Consider the following 26675-nt stretch of genomic DNA (forward strand, 5'->3'; position numbering starts at 1 on the left):
AAAAAGGTAGTATGTCCTCTATAATAAATTGCTAAAGCTCTTGGTAAAAAAAAAATTGGTTAAATTCCTGTAAGTTGAGAGATGTGGAATTTTTTTAAGTCGTGGTTCTCAAATTTTGGTGTGAATGAGAGTTCCATCTCGAAAGATTCTTATTCAGTAGGTCTGATATATAGCTTGGGGATTTACATTTATGATTCTGAAGCAAATATTCTTTTGACTATACTGTATTACTGGTGAGAAAAAATACTCAAAAGTGATTGGTGATTACTGAATCATGGCTGGAAAATAGTATTAATGGGAAAAATAGTATAATCAGTTAATCTGAATAAAGCAAAGTTGAACAAATACAGTGCATCTAAAAGTGCATTTGAGGTAACTAAGATGCAGGAAATTGGTCACCAGTTATTTGTTATTTTTTTAAAAAGTAGCCAGGTGTGGTAGTTCATGCCTCTAATACCAGCACTTTGGGAGGCCAAGGCAGGAGGATCACTTGAGCTCAGGAGTTTGAGACTAGCCTAGGCACCATAGTGAGACGCTGTCTCTACCAAAAAAAAAAAAATTAGCTGGGTGTAGTGGCACAACCTGTAGTCCCAGCTACTCAGGAGGCTGATGTGGGAGGATCACTTGAGCCAGGAGTTAAGCCACAGTGAGCTATGATTTGCCACTGCACTTCAGTCTGGGCAACAGATCAAGACCCTGACTCAAAAATGAGTAAATAAATAAAACAAAAAAGTAAAAAAAATAAGAAAAGATTTATTTTTCGGTTAGTAAGTTTAGGATTACACTATAAATAAAATTTCCCAGCATTGAGACTCTAGTTTTTCTCTTGCTTTGACACCATCTGATCCCAACACTCTACTTCACTTGATTCCTAAGGAGCCTCTGCCAAAGTTTTCTTTGCAACTAACACGCCATTAGGAAACATTTTTTTCGATCAGCCATTCTCTACAATCTAGTGTCCTCTTTTCTCCCCCCTACTGGGGTAATTTCTTTTAAGATGATTTACAGTGACAGAAGATGAATTATATTTCAAAGTTTATTTTCTTTCAGGGAAACCTACAAACAGCAGATACCCTTTAACTTTAAATTACTTAACTGCCTTTCTTAGTCGTTTTTTGATAATGAAAGAGATTTATGTATGATTCAGGAGCCTTTCAATTCAGTTAAGACATCGGGATTGTCTCTTCTAGCTTTCAGTTCTTGAACATACACTTCAGAATATCCCCAGCAATCACAATCTATGCAGAAAATTCTTCAATCTATTTTCTTTCATGTGTTTTTGGAAAGAACTCAAATATTTTTAAAAACTGGTGGGTGGAGGTTGGGGAACAGAGATAAATATAACAGTGTCTCAGATTTTGTTCTGCTTGTATGTTCTCTCTCTCTCTCTTTCCCTCTCCCTTTCTTTCTTTTTCTTTTTTAAAGTCAGTTCTCCAGAGCCTCTGTTTTCATTCTTGCTATCTCTTTGTACTCCATATCTGGCTACATTCAAGTGTGTTATGGAGTATTTATACAGATCTTTCACTCCCTATTTTTCTAGCTAGTCATAGGAGTGGAATGTCAAAGAAAATGCAACCCAGTGTGGGAAATAAATTTTTAATCTAGATACTCCTAGTTATTTTATTTTACAAAGAAAACTGACATAATAGAATCTATTTGTTCTACACTGTTTCTATAACAAAATCATAATTTCTAGATTAGTTATGTTTCAAAAGAGACTGTGGAAAGTGGAATGTATAAATAATTCAACAAATACACAGTCAGCCCTTCTATAGCTGTGCATTCTGCATCCATGGCCTTACTCAACCACAGACAAAATATATATATTTTTAATTTTTATTATACTTTAAGTTCTAGGGTACTAGGGTACATGTGCACAATGTGCAGGTTTGTTACATATGTATACTTGTGTCGTGTTGGTGTGCTGCACCCATCAACTCGTCAGCACCCATCAACTCGTCATTTATATCAGGTATAACTCCCAATGCCATCCTTCCCCCCTCCCCCCTCCCCATAATAGGTCCCGGTGTGTGATGTTCCCCTTCCCGTGTCCAAGTGATCTCATTGTTCAGTTCCCACCTTTGAGTGAGAACATGCGGTGTTTGGTTTTCTGTTCTTGAGATAGTTTGCTAAGAATGATGGTTTCCAGCTGCAGCCACATCCCTACAAAGGACACGAACTCATCCTTTTTTATGGCTGCATAGTATTCCATGGTGTATATATGCCACATTTTCTTAATCCAGTCTGTCACTGATGGACATTTGGGTTGATTCCAAGTCTTTGCTATTGTGAATAGTGCCGCAATAAACATATGTGTGCATGTGTCTTTGTAGTAGCATAATTTATAATCCTTTGGGTATATACCCAGTAGTGGGATGGCTGGGTCATATGGTACATCTAGTTCTAGATCCTTGAGGAATCGCCATACTGTTTTCCATAATGGTTGAACTAGTTTACAATCCCACCAACAATGTAAAAGTGTTCCTATTTCTCCACATCCTCTCCAGCACTTGTTGTTTCCTGACTTTTTAATGATTGCCATTCTAACTGGTGTAACATGGTATCTCATTGTGGTTTTGATTTGCATTTCTCTGATGGCCAGTGATGATGAGCATTTTTTCATGTGTCTGTTGGCTGTATGCATGTCTTCTTTTGAGAAATGTCTGTTTATATCCTTTGCCCACTTTTTGAGGGGGTTGTTTTTTTCTTGTTAATTTGTTTGAGTTCTTTGTAGGTTCTGGATAGTAGCCCTTTGTCAGATGAGTAGATTGCAAAAATTTTCTCCCATTCTGTAGGTTGCCTGTTCATTCTGATGGTAGTTTCTTTTGCTGTGTAGAAGTTCTTTAGTTTAATTAGATCCCATTTGTCATTTTTGGCTTTTGTTGCCATTGCTTTTGGTGTTTTAGACATGAAGTCCTTGCCCATGCCTATGTCCTGAATGGTATTACCTAGGTTTTCTTCTGGGTTTTTATGGTATTAGGTCTAACATTTAAGTCTCTAATCCATCTTGAATTAATTTTCGTATAAGGAGTAAGGAAAGGATTCAGTTTCAGCTTTCTACTTATGGCTAGCCAATTTTCCCAGCACCATTTATTAAACAGTGAATCCTTTCTGCATTTCTTGTTTTTGTCGGGTTTGTCAAAGATCAGATGGCTGTAGATGTGTGGTATTATTTCTGAGGGCTCTGTTCTGTTCCATTGGTCTGTATCTCTTTTGTCTTTTTTTTTTCTTCCTTTTTTTCTTTGTGGAGAACGGGGTCTCGCTATATTACCCAGGCAGGTCTCGAACTCCTGGGCTCAAGCTATCCTCCCGCCTCTGCCTCCCTGAGAGCTGGGATTACAGGCGTGAGCCACCACGCCTAGCCCATTGGTCTATATCTCTGTTTTGGTACTAGTACCATGCTGTTTTGGTTACTGTAGCCTTGTGGTATAGTTTGAAGTCAGGTAGCGGGATGCCTCCAGCTTTGTTCTTTTGACTTAGGATTGTCTTGGCAATGCGGGCTCTTTTTTGGTTCCATATGAACTTTAAAGCCGTTTTTTCCAATTCTGTGAAGAAACTCATTGGTAACTTAATGGGGATGGAATTGAGTCTATAAATTACCTTGGGCAGTATGGCCATTTTCACGATATTGATTCTTCCTATCCATGAACATGGTATGTTCTTCCATTTGTTAGTGTCCTCTTTTATTTCACTGAGCAGTGGTTTGTAGTTCTCCTTGAAGAGGTCCTTTACATCCCTTGTAAGTTGGATTCCTAGGTATTTTATTCTCTTTGAAGCAACTGTGAATGGAAGTTCATTCATGATTTGGCTCTCTGTTTGTCTGTTACTGGTGTATAAGAATGCTTGTGATTTTTGCACATTAATTTTGTATCCTGAGACTTTGCTGAAGTTGCTTATCAGCTTAAGGAGATTTTGGGCTGAGACGATGGCGTTTTCTAAGTATACAATCATATCATCTGCACACAGGGACAATTTGACTTCTTCTTTTCCTAACTGAATACCCTTTATTTCTTTCTCTTGCCTGATTGCCCTAGCCAGAACTTCCAACACTATGTTGAATAGGAGTGGTGAGAGAGGGCATCCCTGTCTTGTGCCAGTTTTCAAAGGGAATGCTTCCAGTTTTTGCCCATTCAGTATGATATTGGCTGTGGGTTTGTCATAAATAGCTCTTATGATTTTGAGATACGTTCCATCAATACCAAATTTATTGAGCGTTTTTAGCATGAAGGGCTGTTGAATTTTGTCAAAGGCCTTTTCTGCATCAAAAAAGAAAAGATGGCTGCATCTATACTGAACACATACTGACTTTTTTCCCTTGTTAGTCCCTAAACAATACAGTATAACAACAATTTGCTTGGGATTTACATTGTATTCGATGTTATAACTAAACTAGAGCTAATTTAAAGTGTATGGGAAGATGAGTGTCGGCTATATACAAGTACTTACTGCAACATTTTATATCACATATTTGACTGTCTCTGGATTTTTGTATCATGGGAGGCCCTGGAATAAATCTCCCACAGATACTGAGGGCTGACTGTACTTCTAAGTTTTGCTAATGTCATTAATCATATTTTGCCAATAAAGTCCATCTACCTGAAATTAGATATATTTTTGCTTGCACTATGCAAAGTCTCTAAAGTTAGATGAAAATGAATAATTATTATTTGGTACATTTCAGTTTCTTCCCCTACCCCCCCCCCCTTCTATTACATCTGTTTACTGTGATTTATAAGTCCTGTCCTTAGCAATAGAGTCAAGAAATCTACCCGTATTGTCAAGGTATGTATTAACTAGGATATTTCCAACTACAAGTAACAAAATTTGTAACTAAAAGTGTCTTAAACAAATCATTTATTATGTTGTGTGCACTGAAGTCCCAAAGCCAGTTGATTCAGTAGCTTAAGCATGCTCCCAAGGACCCAGGCTGTTTTCAGCATTCTGTTCCACCACTCTCCACTTGTTGGACTTTGTCCTTAAACTTTTCCCTTCATAATTGAAAAAGGCTGTCCTTGCTGCTAACACTGGGTTCTCACACAATCACAACCAAATATAGGGAGGACTATCTCCCTTTTCATCTCTTGAATGGGAAGAAAAGACTTTCTTGGAAGCTCTCACCTTCACCTTCTCGTCAGACTCCTCAGACTTTCTGGTCCCATGTATTTTGGTAGCCCATACTCTTGCTAAAAGTGGTGGAGCGAGTGTCTGGTATTTTTAGTGTTTATAGTGGGAAGTGGTTTCATAGAAGACAAAAACTGGAATAGTAATAGGCAGTGGAGAGAGTCACTATGGTGATATTTTTGACAGCTCCCCAGAGCCTTCATAAATGTGTGAAAATGGTAATCTGAAATTTTATGGTGACTTAATAAATGAGTTTTATTCATTATTCTAAACTTTGACAAATGTGTTTTCTATTTTGAAATATACACACTGACTCAAAATGGGAGTTGCTTCTATACCAATTATGTATTTTTTCCTCTATTAATCCTGTTGAATAGATTGAGATAACATCTTTATTTTAAATCATTCAATTTCCTAAACAGCAAAATTGCAAATACTTTTTATTCTTTTGTTTTTGAGATGGAGTTTTGCTCTGTTGTCCAGGCTGGAGTGCAGTGGTGCCATCTCAGCTCACTGCAACCTCTGCCTCCTGGGTTCAAGCGATTCTCATGCTTCAGCCTCCTGGGTAGCTGGGACTACAGGTGCACACCATCACGTCCAGCTAATTTTTTTTTTTTTTTTTTTAGTAGTGATGGGGTTTCACCATGTTGACCAAGCTAGTCTCAAACTCCTGACCTCAGGTGATCCGCCCACCTTGGCCTCCCAAAGTGCTAGGATTACAGGCGTGAGCCACCATGCCCATCCACAAATACTTTTTATTCTTATAATAAAAGAAGAAAAGTTAGACAAAGGAGGATGGGTTATCATGAGGAAAGTAAGGAAAAGATGATAGGAATGGCAGAAAAAGAAAGTGGAGATAAAAAAGGAGAGGTGGGGTGGAAAGAGCAGTGACTAATCCAGATGGTCCAATGTGAGAAAGCTCAGTTATCTAGGTCACTTGCCAATTGGAATGACAGGCAGGACAAGCCATTAAGACAGTGGAGCAAATAGAAGGAAAGAGGGAGGATGTAGACTCCTTTTTCAGGCATGCATTCTGCAGGTTAGAATTTGTCTCTCCTAACCACATTGTGGGTGTGTCCCTGGAACTGCATGTTCATATATCTTGGCATTAGGATTCTGATGGCACTCCTTTTCTTTTCTTTTCACTTAAAGATAATTTGCCTAACACTAATGTTTAAAACAATCCATTTAAATTTTAACCCTCTTAACTTATTTCAGCAATAATTAAAGCAAGGTTAGAACAGGCCAAGGAAAATGTTATACCCTGAGGTTCAAAGGGCCAGCCCTTCTAAGTAATAAGGGCTTCATAAATATGTATTCCTCTATGTAAAATCTAAGCCCACTTTAGGGCAAACCGCTCATCTAAACACACTAATTTTCTTGGATTTGTTTTAAGATTTAGAGGTTACTCTTCTTTCCCTCCATTTCACTGTTTCACCTGATTCTTGCCTTTTCCTAGTTTTCCCTCTTTCTACTTTTTGCTGTATGTAATAAGCACTGAAAATATTACAGGTACTTTTCATTACTTTCAATCTTGAGTAATACCAATGAGAGAATCTTGTTAAAATTCTCTTTGTTGTGATAGCAAGATTGCTGTACATATTTTTATTACTCTTAATCTTTATATCTATCATGAAGTAAAACAGATTTAGAAAGCTATACAAAAATAAATGTGTGCTCTAATGGGTTATTATACAGTAAACATTCTAGTAGCCATCACCCAAATCAAGAAGTAGAATTTTCCAGCTACTCCAGCTCTCCATGTATTCAAACCTCTTCCTCCTCCAAAAATATCCACCATCCTGGTTTTCATAATAATCACTTTCATGTGTTTGTTTATAGTTGTATGAACCAAGTGTACATCCACAGACACTATATTTTTGCCCATTAATAATTGTTTTGGTTGTCCTTTAAGTCTCTCATATCTACCTATTCACCCTTCCACTTTTTCTTTTCCTCATGATATATCTATTGAAAAACTAGAGCTGTTTGATATGTAGTTTCCCACAGCTACATATCACTATTTTCACAGGTATCACTGTTTTCATACTTATGGTACAGTTTGGCATGTGCCTGTGTTCTCTGTGTTTCCTGAAAAGTGGCAACTGGATTCAAAGGCTTCTGCAGACTTGTGTTTTATCCCTTTCAGTGAGGCTATAGGTTTTGTGTGTGTTCTTTCATTAGGAGGCATAAAATGTCTGGTCAACTCTCTTTTTGTGACATTAGGAACTATTGATATCTAGATCCACTAATTCATTGGAGGTTGCAAAATGTTGACACTCAAATTCCATGATTTCTTTTTCATGTATTAGTTGGAATACTTTTATAAGGAAATGGATCTCCTCATCTACCATTTGGCTACCCAGTGGTGCAGTTCATGTAGAAAAGGCAGAATAAGTGATTGGTTCTTTTCCCCTAATTTACCAGTTTTCAAGATAATTAATTGGTTCCTTTTCATCCTCTGAAGCGGAACAGTTCTTTGTTTTTTTGAATAATATTATCATGAACTCATGGATTTCTGTATATTTAATAAGATTTCAATGAATAGCAATTATTACTTTTTTTTCCTGAAGCTCAAATCGTCCTATCTTCGGCTAATAGGATTCTCTTCAAGTTGGCTCCTGAGCCCTTTTTACATATCCTAGTAATTTTGCTCATTTCTTTGATATCTAATAGCAGATGTTACAGGCTCATTTATATAGTTCCTTCCCTAGACATGGAATCCGTCATGTCTCCAAAAATTTCTAATATCTCTGAAATTAGATTTCAAAGCAAAACCTTTGGGAAATAAAATTTCAAGACCACAATCCAGGCATTAATGCTTGGTTCTACCTGGTTGGTTATTGTTTCTGCAACTTTTCAGTAGCAGAACTAGAAAACCTGTCTACTGATAAGTATACATATTGATATAACTCTACAAATAAATTATCTAATGATCATACTGATATTTCTAATGAAAGTTCAGGACTATGGGTTTTTTTCCTTAGCTTTCTTTGTAGGACACTGCAATCTCTTTTCCCCATATCAAGATTCCTAGTTCCCAGGTATACAGTAGATGACAGTGTCTTAGTCTGTTTGGGGTGCTATAACAAAATACCATAAACTGGATAGCTTACAAAGAACAGATATTTATTTTTGACAAATCTGAAGGCTGGGAAGTCCAAGATCAAGATACCAGTAGATTCCATGTCTAGTGAGGGCCTGTTTCCCACTTTATAGATGGCTCCTTCTTACTACAGCCTCACCTGGTGGAAGGGGTGAACAAGCTACCTGGTGCATCTTTTGTAAGGGTACTAATCCCATTCATGAGGGCTCTGCTCTCATGACCTAATCACCTCCCCAAGGCCTTACCTCCTAATACTATACCCTGGGGGTTAAGATTTCAACATATAAATTTTGAGGGGACATAAACATTCAAATCATAGCAGATGAAATTAGAATATCTCATAATTACTCATTAACTTTATTCCACATTACACACACAACAGGATCAGAATAATAATACACATACTACTACCAACAGCATAAGTACAAACAACAGCTTAAAATACTTTTTTCATATGATCTCCCTTCTGTGACTCTATTTTTTAATAGCAGTGCTATATCTGCATTGTGTGCAAATGTAGCATTTACATGTTATGCTCTCTCTTAACTCACACTTATTATTAGTTTCAGGTAATTGTCTTTAATGTATACCACCAGTCCTCATGCTGATATCTCTTTTAATGATCTGAAACTCATTGACTAGTAGAGTCTTTAGGAAGGGCTAAAAAACAATATTCTCAAAGTTTTTGTCTTCACTCATTTGTGTGGATGCCTGGTAACCTAGTCATTGTAAATATTGTTCAGTGGCTTTTATAGTTGAGCATTTTAATGTTGGTTTGTATTGTAGTCCTTGAGTCTCTTTAGTATGTTATTCTGTTATCTTTTGTCATAAAGTATTGTTGTAAAAAATATGATGGCAATCTAATTTTCTTACCCTTACAAATCACTTGCTGGTTTTGACTTCATAGCCAATGAAATATTTTATTTTTTTTTTAAGTTCATCCATCTTACTAGAAATACATCTTGGTGTTAGTTGTTCTAGGTCAATATTCTCAGCTATGTAGTATGCTTTTTCAACACATAGTTTCATATTATTGTTTAGGGAAAATTTTCTTCAACTACAGTTTTAAATATTTGTTTTGTCCCCTTGTTTTACTTTTCTTCTTCAGAGGTTCTGGTTATTTATGGTTAAACCTTCATTCATCTTCAGTATGTGTCAATCTCTCTCTAATGGTTTTTAATCTTTTTCTTTATTTCTTTTTCATTTAAATTTTTTTCTTCTTTTTTCAATCTTCTATTTCTCCTAGGGCAAAGTTTGTTTTTTTTTTTTTGCTATTCTGTTTCTTCTAGTACAGTTTCATTTCTGAAAGAATTTTCATTTTATTTGTAATTGTCCCCTGAGTTCTGCCACCTCAATTATGAGTTTTTAAAATTTGGATTAATGTTCGCATTTCATTTCTTGTATCATTTTCTTAATGTATTTTACCTTCTTTTGAAATAGAAAGTTATAGTTTAGGTTTGTTCCTTGAGCATGTCTTTCTTGTGGAGGGATTATTCTGCTCATTTTTTTACCCTTAGAAATAACTGCAAGAGATTTGTCCTCAATATTTTTCTGTTTTAAATTTTTATGTGAAAGTGGCTTTCCATAACTGTTAGTAGGACTGATTCGTGATTTTTGGGTAACTTCTTTAACTTCACACAAACTCCTTCTTCTGTTGTTTTTATGTATTAAAAAGAGTCAGCTTGCCTTATGAGATTTCCTAGTTCAGTTCCCTCCTCCCCCTTTATCTGGGCCTCCTTTATCAGTTGTTCTGTTATTCATTGTCTCTGTCCAGCTCAATTTTGATTCCACTTGGCATTTCTCTTTAGTGTGATGCTGTCCAGGAAGGGAATTCTGGAAGGGAGCCCCGGCAGGTCACGTTTCTAGAGAGAAGTCATGAGGTCTAGATTGCTTAAGCACTCTCAGTCTTTGTAGCAGACCTTTTGCACTCACAGTCTGTGGGTTGGGCAAGACCTACCCACGTGCCTCCCAGTAAAAAGCCGTTGCTGTTTTGGGCTTCCCTCATTCTCAAGTCTGTCAAAGTCTGTCAAGTTTCACTGCTTCCCCTCTTGCTTTCTCCTGCTCAGTTGCTGATATGATTCAGGTCGTGTGGCTGTTTGGTGGTTTGTCCTCATTCGTCAGTGCGGATGCCTGGTAACTAGTCATTGTAAATATTGTCTGTGGGTTTTTTTATTTTGTTAAGTAGTTACTTTGTTTTTATGTTGAGATTTGGATTTTAAAATATACTGCTGCCACTGTCATCTTCCCAGAACCCACTGAATAGATTAAAAATATTCTCCTCTTTGACTGGTCAAGGTGGCTCCTGCCTGTAATCCCAGTGCTTTGGGAGGCTGAGGCGGGAGGCCAGGAGTTCAAGACGATCCTGGGTAACGTACTAAGACCCCATCTCTACCAATAAGAAAAAAAAAAAAATAGCCAGGAGTGGTGGCACACACCTATAATCCCAGCTATTTGGGCGGCTGAGGCAGGAAAATTGCTTGATCCAAGGAATTCGAGGCTGCAGTGAGCTATGATCCCACCACTGCACTCCAGCTTGGGCAATACAGTGAGAACCTACCTCAAAAAAAAAAAAAAAAAAAAAAAAAAATTCTCTTTGCTACATAGAATCCCTATTTTCACAAGAAGCAGAAATGGTAAATTGGTATTAACTTTCTAAGTTTTGATAATTTAATTGTAACTTCAACAGAGTTTAGGGAATGTGTTCTCAATGTTATAAAATCCTCTAAGAATTGTATAGCAGTGTATTTTTTTCAGTCTACTTCTGGTATGATAAAAGAGAGAAAATATCTGTGTCCTAGAACCAGTTAAAAAAAATTAAGTGTTCCAACTATTAATGGAAACCAACTTTACACAAAACTTTGGTACAAAGCAGTTCGTAAGCAGAGTATTATAAAAATAACTATTTATTTATTTATTATTATTATTATTTTTTTTTTTAGTGAGAGGTTTTCCTGGAAAACCTGCTAAACAAATTCTAAAAGAGCTGTAACAAAAATAACAATTCTTATTATTGTAGAGGAAGAAGTCTATTTACACAGTGTTTTCACATGCACTACCTCATTTAATCTTCAAAATAGTCCTCTTAGGGAGATATTGTTATTATGCGTTCCATTCTTCGTCAGAAAAAAGATTGAACTTAGAGAACTCAAATGACTGGATTTAAGATTGTAGCAAGAAGGACTTTTGCCACCTCTACCTGCAGAGTGTTCACTTTTCCATGAAGGACTCAGCTTTGGTGAGATCCCTGTGTAGCATGTGGAAAGAAGTAGAAACCTGCCTAGTCAGCTCTATCAGTCATATACTCCCAGAGGACCCACAGGGTGACAGGTGCTGCAGACAGATCACTCTCATGGTTTGGCTAAAAGCTTTGTCTAGCACTTTAAAGCCTGTAAGTGACAGGAGTGACATCTGAATTGAGGTTTTCTGACTGTAAATCCTCTGGTTTGCTTTTTCTTGCTAGCTAACATCTGCTTCAGCAGTGAGCTTTGTGGAGTCTGTGGCTTGAGCAGCTCCAGGTGGCATCACGAAATCTGCATGTTGCTGAACGTGAGTAGCTTTGATTCGTAGTGGGTGTGAGAGGACCATGTCAGAACATTTCTGGTGATTGTGGAAGCATTTTTCAAATGTTTACTCCTGAGTGCTCTGAGAAGCAGAGAGGAGGGCCAGGCGCGGTGGCTCAAGCCTGTAATCCCAGCACTTTGGGAGGCCGAGACGGGCGGATCACGAGGTCAGGCGATCGAGACCATCCTGGCGAACACGGTGAAACCCCGTCTCTACTAAAAAAATACAAAAAACTAGCCGGGCGAGGTGGCGGGCGCCTGTAGTCCCAGCTACCCGGGAGGCTGAGGCAGGAGAATGGTGTAAACCTGGGAGGCGGAGCTTGCAGTGAGCTGAGATCGGGCCACTGCACTCCAGCCCGGGCGACAGAGTAAGACTCTGTCTCCAAAAAAAAAAAAAAAAAAGAAGAAGCAGAGAGGAGGATCCTGTCCTATATCTCCATGGACTCTTTTATTACATTCTAATATTTTACCTTCAAATTCATGTGGAGAGAGATTGCTGGCAAGATGGCCGAATAGGAACAGCTCTGGTCTGCAGCTTCCAGGGAGATCGACACAGAAGGTGGATGATATCTGCATTTCCAACTAAGATACCCAGTTCATCTCACTGGGACTCGTTGGACAGTGGGCGCAGCCCAAGGAGGGCGAGCAGAAGCAGGATGGGGCATCGCCTCACCAGGGAAGCACAAGGGGTCAGGGAACTCCCTCTCCTAGCCGAGGGAAGCCATTAGGGACTGTACCATGCACTCCGGCCCAGATACTGTGCTTTTCCCACAGTCTTCATGACCCACAGACCAGGAGATTCCCTCCAGTGCCTATGCCACCAGGGCCCTGGGTTTACAGCACAAAACTGGCTGACTGTTTGGGCAGACACTGAGCTAGCTGCAGGAGTTTTGTTTCATACCTCTGTGCTCCTGGAACGTCAGGGAGACAGAACTGTTCACTCCCCTGGAAAGGGGCTAAAGCCAGGGAGCCAAGTGGTCTAGCTCGGCAGGTCCCACCCCCACAGAGCCTAGCAAGCTAAGATCCACTGGCTTGAAATTCTCGCTGCCAGCACAGCAGTCTGAGCTCCACCTGGGACTCTCCAGCTTGGTGGAGGGAGGGGCATCCACCATTGCTGAGGTTTGAATAGGTGGTTTTACCTTCACAGTGTAAACAAAGCCACCAGGAATTTCAAACTGGGCAGAGCCCACTGCAGCTCAGCAAGGCCTCTATGGACAGACTGCCTCTCTAGATTCCCTCCTCGCTGGGCAGGGCATCTCTGAAAAAAAGGCAACAGTCCCAGTCAGGGACTTATATATAAAACCCCCACCTCCCTGGGACAGAGCACCAGGGGGGAAGGGGTGGTTGTGGGTGCAGCTTCAGCAGACTTAAACGTCCCTGCCTGGCAGCTCTGAAGAGAGCAGCGGATCTCACAGTGCAGCATTAATCACAGCACAGCATTCGGGCTCTGATAAGGGACAATGTGCCTCCTCAACTGGGTCCCTGATCCTGGTGTATCCTGACGGGGAGACACTTCCCAATAGGGGCCAACAGACACCTCCTGCAGGAGAGCTCTGGTTGGCATTTGGCAGGTACCCCTCTGGGACGAAGCTTCCGGAGGAAGGAATGGGCAGCAATCTTTTCAGTTTTGCAGCCTCTGCTGGTGATACCCAGGCAAACAGGGTCTGGAGTGGACCTCCAGCAAACCCCAGCATACCTGCAGCAGAGGGGCCTGACTGTTAGAAGGAAAACTAACAAACAGAAAGGAATAGTATCAACATCCACAAAAAGGACATCTACTCAGAGACCCCATTTGAAGGTCCCTGACTTCAAAGACCAAAGATAAATCCAGAAAGATGGGGAAAAACCAGCGCAAAAAGGCTGAAAATTCCAAAAACCAGAATGCCTCTTCTCCTCCAAAGGATCACAACTCCTTGCCAGCAAGAGAACAAAACTGGATGGAGAATGAGTTTGATGAATTGACAGAAGTAGGCTTCAGAAGGTGGGTAATAACAAACTCCTTCAAGCTAAAGGAACATGTTTTAACCCAATGCAAGGAAGCTAAGAACCTTGAAAAAAGATTAGAATAATTGCTATCTAGAATAACCAGTTTGGAGAAGAATATAAATCACCTGATGGAGCTAAAAAACACAGCACAAGAACTTCGTGAAGTATCCAGAAGTATCAACAGCCAAACTGATCAAGCAGAAGAAAGGACATCAGAGAATGAAGATCAATTTAATGAAATACAGTGACAAGACATGCTAAAAAAAAAAAATGAATGAAAAGGAACAAACAAAGCCTCCAAGAAATATGGGACTATGTGAAAAGACCGACTCTACATTAGTTTGTTGTACCTGAAAGTGACAGGGAGATTGGAACCAAGTTGGAAAACACTCTTCAGGATATTATCCAGGAGAACTTCCCCAACCTAGCAAGGCAGGCCAACATTCAAATTGAGGAAATACAGAGAAATTGAGGCAGCAATCAATAGCCCACCAACCAAAAAAAGTCCAGGACCAGATGGATTCACAGCTGAATTCTACCAGAGGTACAAGAAGGAGCTGGTACCATTCCTTCTGAAACTATTCCAAACAATAGAAAAAGAGAGAATCCTCCCCAACTCATTTTATGAGGCCAGCATTGCCCTGATACCAAAACCTGGCAGAGATACACACACAAAAAAGAAAATTTCAGGCCAGTATCCCTGATGAACATTGATGTGAAAATCCTCAATAAAATACTGTCAACCAGAATCCAGCAGCACATCAAGAAGCTTATCCACCATGATCAAGTTGGCTTCATCCCTGGAATGCAAGGCTGGTTCAACATACACAAATCAATAAATGTAATCCACCACATAAACAGAACCAATGACAAAAACCACATGATTATCTCAATGGATGCAGAAAAGGCCTTTGACAAAATTCAACAGCTCTTCATGCTAAAAACTCTCAGTGAACTAGGCATTGATAGAACGTATCTCAAAATAATAAGAGCTATTTATGATAAACCCACAGCCAATATCATACTGAATGGGCAAAAACTAGAAGCATTCCCTTTGAAAACTGGCACAAGACATGGATGCCTTCTCTCAACACTCCTATTCAACACAGAACTTCCAATAGGAAGTTCTGGCCAGGACAATCAGGCAAGAGAAAGAAATAAAGCGTATTTGATTAGGAAGAGAGGAAGTCAAATTGTCTCTGTTTGCAGATGACATGATTCTATCTTTAGAAAACCTCATTGTCTCAGCCCAAAATGTCCTTAAGCTGATAAGTAACTTCAGCAAAGTCTCAAGGTACAAAATCAATGTGCAAAAATCACAAGCATTCCTATACACCAATAACAGACAAACAGAAGCCAAATCATGAGTGAACTCCCATTCACAATTGCTACAAAGAGAATAAAATACCTAGGAATACAACTTACAAGGAATGTGAAAGACCTCTTCAAGGAGAACTACAAACCACTGCTCAAAGAAATAAGAGAGGACACAAACAAATGGAAAAATATTCCATGCTCATGAATAAGAAGAATCAATATCATGAAAATGGCCATACTGCCCAAAGTAATTTATAGATTCAGTGCTATCCCCATCAAGCTACAATTGACTTTCTTCATAGATCTAGAAAAAACTACTTTAAATTTCATATGAAACCAAAAAAGAGTCCATATAGCCAAGATGATCCTAAGCAAAAAGAACAAAGCTGGAGGCATCACGCCACCTGTCTTCAGACTATACTACAAGCCTGTAGTAACAAAAACAGCATGGTACTGGTACCAAAACAGATATATAGACCAATGAAACAGAACAGAGGCCTCAGAAATAATGCCACACATCTACAACCATCTGATCTTTGACAAACCTGACAAAAACAAGAAATGGGGAAAGGATTCCCTATTTAATAAATGGTGTTGGGAAAACTGGCTAGCCATATGCAGAAAGCTGAAATTGGATCCCTTCCTTACACCATATACAAAAATTAACACAAGATGGAGTGAAGACTTAAACGTAAGAGCCATAAAACCTAAAAAAACCTAAAGCCATAAAAACCCTAGAAAAAAACCTAGCCAATACCATTCAGGACATAGGCATGGGCAAAGACTTCATGACTAAAATGCCAAAAGCAATGGCAACAAAAGCCAAAACTGACAAATGGGATTAATTAAACTAAAGAGCTTCTGCACAGCAGAAGAAACTATCGTCAATGTGAACAGGCAACCTACAGAATGGGAGACAATTTTTGGAATGTATCCATCTGACAAAGGGCTAATATACAGAATATAAAAGGAACTTAAACAAATTTACAAGGAAAAAAGAAACAACCCCATCAAAAAGTGGGCAAAGGATATGAACAGACACTTTTCAAAAGAAGACATTTATGTGGCCAACAAACATATGAAAAAATGCTCATCATCACTGGTCATTAGAGAAATCAAAACCACAATGAGATACCATCTCACACCAGTTAGAATGGCCATCATTAAAAAGTCAGGAAACAACAGATGCTGGAGAGGATGTGGAGAAATAGGAATGCTTTTACACTGTTGGTGGGAGTGTAAATTAGTTCAACCATTGTGTAAGACAGTGTGGTGATTTCTCAAGGACCTAGAACTAGAAATAACATGTGACCCAGCAATCCCATTCCTGGGTGTATATACCCAAAGGATTATAAATCATTCTACTATAAAGACACATGCACACATATGTTTATTGCAGCACTGTTTACAATAGCAAAGACTTGGAACCAACCCAAATGCCCATCAATGATAGACTGGATAAAGAAAATGTGGCACATATACACCATGGAATACTATGACGCCATAAAAAGGATGAGTTTGTTTCCTTTGCAGGCACATGGATGACACTGGAAACCATCATTCTCAGCAAACTAACACAAGAACAGAAAACAAAACACTGCATGTTCTCACTCATAAGTGGAAGTTGAACAATGAGAACACATGGACACAGGGAGGGGAACATCACACACTGGGGCCTGTTGGGGGGTGGGGGGCTAGGGGAGGGATAGCATTAGGAGAAATACCTAATGTAGATGACGGGTTGATGGGTGCAGCAAACCACCATGGCACATGTACACCTATGTAACAAACCTGCATGTTCTGTACATGTACCCCCGAACTTAAAGTATAATAAAAAAATTCATGCCAACTTTAAATTCTATTTTGTAATATATCTGTGCTATTTAGATACTAAAATAATATTTTGCACTACTTGCCAGCAGGTAAAATTGTTATAGCTGATAATAATACAGAAGGTAAAATACAGAAGGTTTATCCAGTGGCTCTTAGTATCTGCTGGCATACCACCATGTAACCCTAAAATGTTGCTCACTTTGAAAGCAAAAGGAGTGAGGAGAAGTAGGCTGCAGACTCATTATGGGGTTCTGAAAATTCTGCTAAACATTTGAGCTTTATTATGTCCAAAAGGAGGAGCCGACGAAGTATTTAAAAATATAAAGTAAACTGATCGGATTTGTGTTTTAGATGAATGGCTTTTGAAGTTTGATCACCATCATCTATTAATAAGGAAGACACTTTACATGCTAATTCATACACAGATTATGGATAGCATATATATATGTGTATATATGAATATTATATGTAAAGAAAATATGATGAAACTTTTTTTTACCCTTATATTTTCCATTTTAATCTATTTCATCTAGAAAAGTTAATGTGATTCACTAAATTGGTTGCACCAAGGGTGGCTTAAACAACAGGAAATTTATTTTCTCACAGTTCCAGAGGCTAGAAGTCCAAGATCAGGGTGTCAGCAGATTTTTCTTCTGAGACCTCTCTCCTTGACTTGTCTTCCCTTTCTATCTTCACATGGTCTTTTTTATGCAAGTGTATGTCCTAATTATAAAGAAACCACTTGGTTTGGACTAGGGCCCACCGCTAATGACCTCATTTTACCTTAATTACCTCTATAAAAGCTCTGTCTCCAAATATAGTCCCATTCAGAAGTCCTAGGGTTTGGATTTCAACATACAAGTATTAGCAGAAGGGATGGGGGAGGGGGTTTGGCAGGAGAGGTAGGAGGAGTTCAGTCCATAACACCATATATATCTATCTTTTAAAAAAATCAAATGCAGGCATTTATATATTCTGCAAAATAAATGCCAAAATACCAGTACTGCAATTAATATCACAGTTATTCTCACAACATAATGAGTTCAGTTGCTTAATTGCATGGTGGAAAGGTGGCTTTTCTATTTTAATGGCCCCTGGAAGAGTCTCAGAGGCTACCAACTTTTAAAATTTTTTTAAGTAAGAAGATCTTAATTTTTATTTTACTATGTAGTTACTGTTGCCCAACTGTTTCATCTTGGCCTTGACTGGATATTCTTTTTTTTGAGACAGAGTCTTGCTCTGTCGCCCTGGCTGGAGTGCAGTGGCTGGATCTCAGCTCACTGCAAGCTCCGCCTCCTGGGTTTATGCCATTCTCCTGCCTCAGCCTCCCGAGTAGCTGGGACTACAGGCCTCAGCCTCCCGAGTAGCTGGGACTACAGGCGCCCGCCCACCTCGCTTGGCTAGTTTTCTGTATTTTTTAGTAGAGACAGGGTTTCACCGTGTTAGCCAGGATAGTCTTGATCTCCTGACCTCGTGATCCACCCGTCTCGGCCTCCGAAAGTGCTGAGATTACAGGCTTGAGCCACCGCGCCCGGCCGACTGGATATTCTTAATACATAGAAGTGTAAATGAAAAGCTAGTTTTCAAAGGGTAACTAAAGGACTTTGGTAAAAGGGAAGAGAGCGACAATAAATATTTGATTTAGGATGACTTGAATGACTGAAAAGAGAAAATCCAAATAGTTCTTTCCCTCTTTGGGTAGTCGACCAAGAAGCAAGCTCAGCATCTGAATTAGCTCAAAGGGAAAACAGACCAGTAGAAATGGGGTGTGAAATCCATAGCTAAGCCCTGGTCTGATAAAGTGACTTCCTAGCCAGGAAACTCACACTTAGTTACACAGTGAGCTAAGTGTTCCCAGTCCTCTCCCATCTGCCCATAGATTTGTACAGCAGCACCAGCGTGGGGCTCTGTCTATTCTGCATCCAGCTGTGCCAGCCCACAGAGTGCCTCACTTCTCCATGGAGTCATAAGCACTCCCTAACTGCTTCTTCCAAGTTTCCCACATTACATCTCCCTGGAGGCTGCCATGGGTTGGGGCTGGCACCTTTGCATTCCATCCATGTTTGCTTATTGATGGATCAATTGATTGATCAAACTTTACAGATTTCCCATCCCAGCCCTTGGACGAGTCCTTTCAAGCTCTCTACATATCAGTTAATTCATTCTGCAAAATATGGGAATTCATAAAGATGGTCTCTTTTTTGCCCTAACTTTACATAAATCTGTGCTACAATTTCAGATTTTAAGGCATATTTTTTTAAGTATCATGTATAACTACAAAAGAAACTATGAACGCCATCGACTAACACACAGGGAAAGAAAAGTACCCTTTTCTTCCTAGGGTCTTAAGGCTTATTTTAGACGGGAAATTTGAGTTTACATCAACCTTGAGTTTTCAACTCATTCCCTTGCTCTGTTTTGGGCCACACTTATTGATAGAGGTAACTCTGAGATCACCCTAAAACTATGCATAAGCTGAAATAGTAGTTATCAATGTCAGTGGCAGGTTCTCCTCCAAAGATCAGGCTATCAAACACAAATATAATTCTGAAAAGCAAAATTTTATAAACACAAAATGACTATCTATATGATAGCATTATCAGCAAAGCTTTGCTCTTCCTCTTCTGACTAGAATTGCTAATTAAATGTTTTCTAATGCTCTTTTGTACAGCCCTGTGGAATATTTCCTTGAGACATTCACATATGCAAGGTGGCTTTGTGCTGTGTTCTCCTCCCACCCACTCATCACCCACACGCACCTGCCCTCCTGCTCCCCGCTGACTCAGCGGCCCAGCCTCCTCCCACACAGGCCCAGTGACCTGGCACCCACTCAACCACCTTCTTGTTTGTTCTCCCACAAACCCACCCACTCATCTTCTCTCCTTCACACAGGTAGACGTTTTCACACTCCCACTGCTCAGCAGACAAAGCTCAAGAATGTGCTTTGGGTGGCAGTGGCGGGGCGGGGGAGAATAATTTTTTCCTAATGACCATTATGTATTTTTCCTTGATCAACAAGCTTATCCACAAATGAGTAGTTGATAAACAGTCATTTTTATGCTTAGATTGTTTTTTCAGTACTTCCTCATACTCAATAATTGGATTTTCTATTTTTGAAAACTCTACCACAACGAATATGTATACACTTTGAGCACTGTAACTTGTTTCAGTGAAAATACATGCCCCATCTTTGGTCTAAATTGAAATATTTCACTCACATTTTGAAGTGAATGGGTGCACCAGTGAGATAATGGTTCATTGGGATGGTTATTTGTAATGATGGTGTCTGAGCTATAGCTGGAATCAATAGGCTGCCTGACAAGATTAATTGGCTGTGAATTATGCTGGAGCAATTCCAGAACCAATACCAGAAACAAGGGCCAGCCCAGTCATCAAAGCCCTGCCAAGGCCTCCCTACTCTGTGGGGCTAGCCCCAGGGGAGCCGGGGAGGCCAACGTCTGCTACTTGTTTATGTTTTTAAGGCTACTAGAAAAGGTTCCCTGAATCACCCTAATGTTGCTATCCTAATGTTCCAGAATTAAAGTTACTCCTGAGTCCTCTGAGTATTTAGAGTATGAAGAATTAGAAAGATATTGCTGCAGTTTCTTCCCATTCATGGCAACTATTTTTATCCTTTCAAGGAGCTCAGATCATATGCCACATGGTGTGAACAGAATCTATTCTGCAATATTATGAATCCAATCTTGAAGAGGAAGTGTGTGTATAACAGTGGATTTTAAGAAGTGGACTACTTAATTTGTGTTTATTTATTTATTTTGCTTTTTAAATATCATAGCCGATGTGAACTCCAGGAACCATTTGTCCTTCTCTTTATCTCTCCAAGGTGAAGCACAGTGCCTGACATGTAGTAGCACTCAATCCATGGCTGGAAACTTGCTTCAGATCCCTGGCAATTTATCTTGTCAGCACTAAGCTTTAGGGCCAATTTTCTCCAATTTTATATGTACCAGTCTTTTACTCTTGATTTTGAATACAACTACTCTTTTCTTTAAATTTCCACAAAAATGTGCTATGCCCTCTTACGTATTTTATCACTTTCTCTCTTGAATCATATTTAATCTTAAAGCTCTTAATGGCTCATGAGGACTTTTAAGGCAGATCTATATGATTTAACTTTGTATCCTTACCTAAAGCAAAGCTTCTCACATAAAAATCTCCACATATAAAGAGGTGCAAGCTGGGTGCAAAAGCAAGAGACAAGTAAGTACCTCTTGGCTCATTCAACTGCTACATGGTGATAGAACTGCCACTAAGTTTCTAGTTGCTGGCTTCTCGCTAAAGATGGCAGAATGAACACAGGCGTATCTCTCATATCTCTTCTCTCAATAGAGAACAGGAGATAGGGTGATGAGTAGATAAGACATTTCATAAATATATGTTGGAAAGAGAATGGAGGAGGGTTAACTGATGTAAAAAGAGAGAAAGCCATTGTCTAAAGTGTGTGCAGTGGGGTGTACTGAAGATAAATAAGACATTTCACCTTGAAGACCTCAAGGAAGCTCAAGACTTGGAGTCATCAGTCTTGGCAGAGAGAGGTGGTGAGGTACAGAGTGCAAAGTTTGAGATAAGTTCAAAGCTTATGTACGAAACAGTCAACTACTCTCGTGCCCCAGTAACAGAATGTCAGCAGCCAAGGTACTCCCTCCTGCTCCAGGAGGAAATGAGAATTTTTTGTTAATCAAGAGACACCCAGTAGGAATGGCCTGAGCTATCAGAAAAACCAAACCTAATAGAAGAAGAAGGCATGAGGACCAAAAAAGTCAATGAATTGCAAGTCTGCACTGGGAATGGTTGGATTATCTGTGCTCTTTCCCCTGCTACACAATCAAAGCACTATTAATCAGGCAACAAACCCCTAGGCCAATGTTTCTAAATTGTGGGTTATGAACTCAGTTATGATTAGTGGAGTATAAAATCTATTTAATGGGTCATAACCAACATTTTCTTGGGTTGGGTTCTTTGAGAAGCAGACTTTGAGGTGGAGTTGAGAGTTCAGAACATTTATTAGGGTTTGTCCTTGGGACCAATATCTGTGGAAGGATATAGACTTGGACAAAAAGAGAATGCGAGCTGTGATGCAAGACCCAATGACTATTTCACCCAACCCCCCGAGGAGCACTGAAACTAGAATGCGTTTTCAGAGTTGTCCCACATCATGCCAAGATGTCCAGGACTTTATTCTCTCTCATAGGCTGAATTGCATCTTCCCAAAACTCATATGCTGAAGTCCCCATGTGTCCGGAATTGGTGGGTTCTTGGTCTTGCTGACTTCAAGAACGAAGCCGCGGACCCTCGCGGTGAGTGTTACAGTTCTTAAAGATGGTATGTCTGGAGTTTGTTCCTTCAGACGTTCAGATGTGTCTGGAGCTTCTTCCTTCTGGTGAGTTGCTGGTCTCGCTGACAGCAGTGAAGCTGCAGAGCTTCGCGGTTAAGTGCTATAGCTCTTAAAGGCAGCTCTTAAAGGCAGCATGAACCCAGAGAGTGAGCAACAGCAAGATTTATTTCAAAGAGCAAAACAACAAAGCCTCCAAGGTGTGCAGGTGGACCCAGGCAAGTTGCCACTGCTGGCTCTGGCAGCTTGCTTTTATTCCCTTATCTGACCCCACCCACATCCTGCTGATTGGTCCATTTTACAGAGAGCTGATTGGTCCGTTTTGACAGAGTGCTGATTGGTGCATTTACAATCCTTGAGCTAGACACAGAGTACTAGACAGAAAAGTTCTCCAAGTCCCCACTAGGTTAGCTAGATACAGAGTACCAATTGGTGTATTTACAAACCTTGAGCTAGACACAGAGTACTGATTGGTGTATTTACAAACCCTGAGCTAGACACAGAGTGCTGATTGGTGCGTTTACAATCCTTGCCCTAGATACAGAGTGCTAGATGAAAAAGTTCTCCAAGTCATCACCAGGTTAGCTAGATACATAGTACCAATTGGTGTGTTTACAAACGTTGAGCTAGACACAGAGTGCTGATTGATGTATTTACAATCCCTTAGCTAGACATAAAGGTTCTCCAAGTCCCCACTAGACTCAGGAGCCCAGCTGACTTCACCTAGTGGATCCTGCACCGGGGTTGCAGGCGGGGAGCTGCCCGCCAGTCCGGAGCCATGCCTGCACTCCTCAGCCCTTGGGCGGTGGATGGGACCGGGCATCGCGGAGCAGGTGGCTGCACCCATCAGGGAGCCCACCGTGTAGAGGGGGCTAAGACATGGCGCTGCAGGTCTCCAGCCCGGCCCCATGGGGAGGCGGCTGAGGCCTAGCGAGAATTCGAGCAGGGTGCATGCGCCCGGCATGGGGAATCCGGCCCAACCTCCGCAGTTGCTGGCAGGGGTGCTAAGCCTCTCACTGCCCTGGGCAGGTGGCACCAGCCGGCCGCCCCCTGTGCGGGGCCGCCTAGTTCACTCCGGCAGCCGCGGGAACTCTCCCTCCACACCTCCCGGCAAGCAGAGGGAGGTGGCTCTGGCCTTGGCCAGCCCAGAGAGGGACTCCCACAGTGCAGTGGTGGACTGAAGGGCTCCTCAAGCGCCGCCAGAGTGGATACTGAGGCTGAGGCGCCGCCGAGAGTGAGGGCTGCTAGCACATTGTCACCTCTCACCAACACAGAGAACCTCAGAATGTAGCCTTATTTGGAAATATGCTCTTTGAAAAGGTGATTAAGTTAAAACAAAGCCATTAGGATAGGGCAGTAATCCAGGAGTATTTGTGTCCTTGTAAGAAGAGAAAGACACACAGGGGCTCCCATGTATAAAGAACAGTGAGACTTCCAGCCACCAGAACTGTGAGAAAATTAATTTCTGTTGTTTCAGCCACTAAGTCTGTGGCGTTTTTTTATGGCAGCCCTAGAAAACTAATATATCCACCCCCAACCCTTATTGGATGTGGCCACAGGAAGTATGACCTTGGGCAAGGCAGCTCTGCACTGAAGCAATCCCTGAAAAGGCTGACAACTGAAGAGTCCCCACCAGCAGCGGTCTCAAGAGTCTGGGGCAACTAGTCCCTTCACTGCAGTGTATCTAATTAGTATATCATGGTCCATCACAAACATTAAAGAAAATAAAATTCAGTAGGCTAGATAGAGAATGTCAGAGAGCATTCTATGTAGAGAAAGTAAATATTGTTTCACAAAACGTTTTTGTGTATATATATATATATATATATATATATGAGTGTGTTGACTGGGACTTGACGAAAAAGAATTTCTTACTGTCAGATAGAGTCACTGGGCATAGTGGATCATGCCTGTAATCCCAGCACTTTGGGAGGCTGAGGCGGGAGGATCACTTGAGCCCAGGAGTTTGAAACCAGCCTGGACAGATGGCAAAACCCTGTCTGTACTAGAAGTACAAAAAATTAGCTGGGTGTGGTGGCTGAGGTGTGAGATCACCTGAACATAGGAGGTCAAGACTGCAGTGAACTTTGATTGCAACACTGACTCCAGCCTGGGCTACAGGAGTAAGACTCTGTCTTAAAACAAGAAAGAAAAGAAAAGATAGGAAAGGAAGAAGGAAGGAAGGAGAGAAGAAGGAAGGAAGGAAGGAAGAGAGAAGGAAGGAAGGAAAAAGAAAAGAAAGAAGAGAGAAGGAAGGAAGGAGAAAGAAAGAAAGAAAGAAAGAAAGAAAGAAAGAAAGAAAGAAAGAAAGAAAGAAAGAAAGAAAGAAAAGAAAGAAAGAGAAAGAAAGAAAAGGAAGGAAGGAAAGGAAAGGAAGAAAGAAAAGAAAAGAAAGAAAAAGAAAGAAAGAAAGGTTCAGAAGTCACTCACCTAGGAAATAAATTAGAGGTTTTTTTCCCAGAAAAGTTAAATATACAACAGACAAAATGTTTTCTCTACCATCCAAAAGTGAAGCCCATCACTCTACACACCCACACAGAGCTCTTCATCAGCTTTTGAGTGCTCTATTCTTAAATATAAGTCAGCAAAAACAATACCATGAGGCATGTAAATCATACCTTTAACCTAAAAGAGAGGATGCAACATGAAAACCAGAAAATGGAATACAAAGGGAAACCATAGAAAATAGAAAAATACTGTTTAAATGCGAATTTATAGCCTCAAAAATTATGAGATTTGTATCTATAAAATAAAAGCAGAATGCGATGATAAAAGAACAATTAGGAACAAAAAGGAAGGAGCTCTTGGAAACTAAAAATATAATTTTAAAAACTTCAGTAGTAGGAGTAGGAGATAAAGTTAAGGTAGTCTACTGAAAATAGAACCAAAAGATGAGTAGATTAACAATAAGAAGACTATCTATCCAGTAGGAAAAATATCTGACTACAAGGAGCTCAAGGAAGAGAAGAAATGGAGGAAAAAGTATACAAGAAAAGTTCTCAGAACTGAAGGCTATAAGTCTCAAAATCGAAGGTACCAAGTACTCAGCACAACAAATAAAAAACGGCCCACACCAAGGCACATCATTGAGATGTGTCAGACCATTGGGAATAATGAGAAAATCCCAAAAGCTTTCAGAAGAAGAAAAAAGAATGAGTCTTATGCTAAGAGTAGGAATCAGAATGCATCAGACTGCTTGCTCAACTACAATATTGGACTAGGGAAAGCAATGAACAATGCCTTAAGAATTATGAAGGATAATTTCATTTATGTATATATATATTTATTTATTTATTGAGATGGAGTTTCGCTCTGTCGCCAGGCTACAGTTCAGTGGTATGATCTTGGCTCACTGCAAACTCTGCCTCCTGGGTTCAAGTGATTCTCCTGCATCAGCCTCCCACGTAGCTGGGACTACAGGCACAGCCCTCCATGCCCAGCTAATTTTTGTATTTTTAGTAGAGACAGGGTTTCACCATGTTGGCCAGGATGGTCTCAATCTCTTGACCTTGTGATTCGCCCACCTCGGCCTCCCAAAGTGCTGGGATTACAGCTGTGAGCCACTGCATCCAGCCAGGATAATTTGTTTTAAACCTAGAAGGCAATACCCAGCTAAACTATCAATGACGTGGCAGGGCAGAATAAAGATAATTTCAAACAGAGGAATTCAGAAAACTTATGTCTCATGTATCCTTTTATAGGAAGCAACTGCAAGATATTATCTAAGAAAATAAGAGGAAGAAAACAAGAAAGAGGAAGACATTGGATCCAAGAAATAGGGAATCTATCACCTTACAGATGAAAAGGGAATCTACCTGATCTTTGTGAAGGTGATTTGAGCATAGCAGCTCTGCAGGAAACCTGGAGAGCAACAAGCTGAGATTAATACAGGACACAGGGCTCCAGTAAGGATTTCACCAAGGAAATTACAAGTCATTTGTTGTAGAGTATTTTATGAATCTGAATGCAGTAAGAGAAGGTTTACACTTCTGGTGAAGAATAGGGAATGAATTTGTGATAGGCATGTAGAAAATTAAGCAAGCAAATAAAATAATAATCAACTCCTGGAAAAATAGGAATTTGTACCAAAAGTATCAATATAATCATATATATATATATATATATACACACATATATATATATATGCCTAAGCCTTGAATAATATTTGTCATTTTAATTATGTAAAAACTGAATAATTATCGGTCAGGCACAGTGGCTCATGCCTGTAATCCCAGCACTTTGGGAGGCCGAGGTGGGTGGATCAGCTGAGGCTGGGAATTCGAGAGCAGCCTGATCAACATGGAGAAATCTCATCTCTACTAAAAATACAAAATTAGCTGGGCATGGTGGCACATGCCTGTAATCTCAGCTACTCTGGAGGCTGAGGCGGGAGAATGGC

General features: G+C 40.1%; 1 protein-coding gene and 1 pseudogene across 1 annotated transcript; one reads left to right on the top strand and one right to left on the bottom strand.

Annotated features, from left to right (window-relative positions):
- The first annotated feature begins 10257 nt into the window (after positions 1-10257).
- On the top strand, positions 10258-26240 carry LOC111545734. Its single transcript, XM_023216788.2, has 4 exons — positions 10258-10360; positions 11688-11773; positions 22136-22241; positions 25978-26240. Exons 1-4 carry the CDS (start codon positions 10354-10356, stop codon positions 26076-26078), a joined length of 300 nt encoding a protein of 99 aa, XP_023072556.1. The 5' UTR covers positions 10258-10353; the 3' UTR covers positions 26079-26240.
- On the bottom strand, positions 11169-11221 carry LOC111549366 (annotated as a pseudogene).
- Positions 26241-26675: the final 435 nt, after the last annotated feature.

This window comes from Piliocolobus tephrosceles, chromosome 11 (assembly GCF_002776525.5).
Source record: "Piliocolobus tephrosceles isolate RC106 chromosome 11, ASM277652v3, whole genome shotgun sequence".
Classification (NCBI taxonomy): Eukaryota; Metazoa; Chordata; class Mammalia; order Primates; family Cercopithecidae; genus Piliocolobus; species Piliocolobus tephrosceles.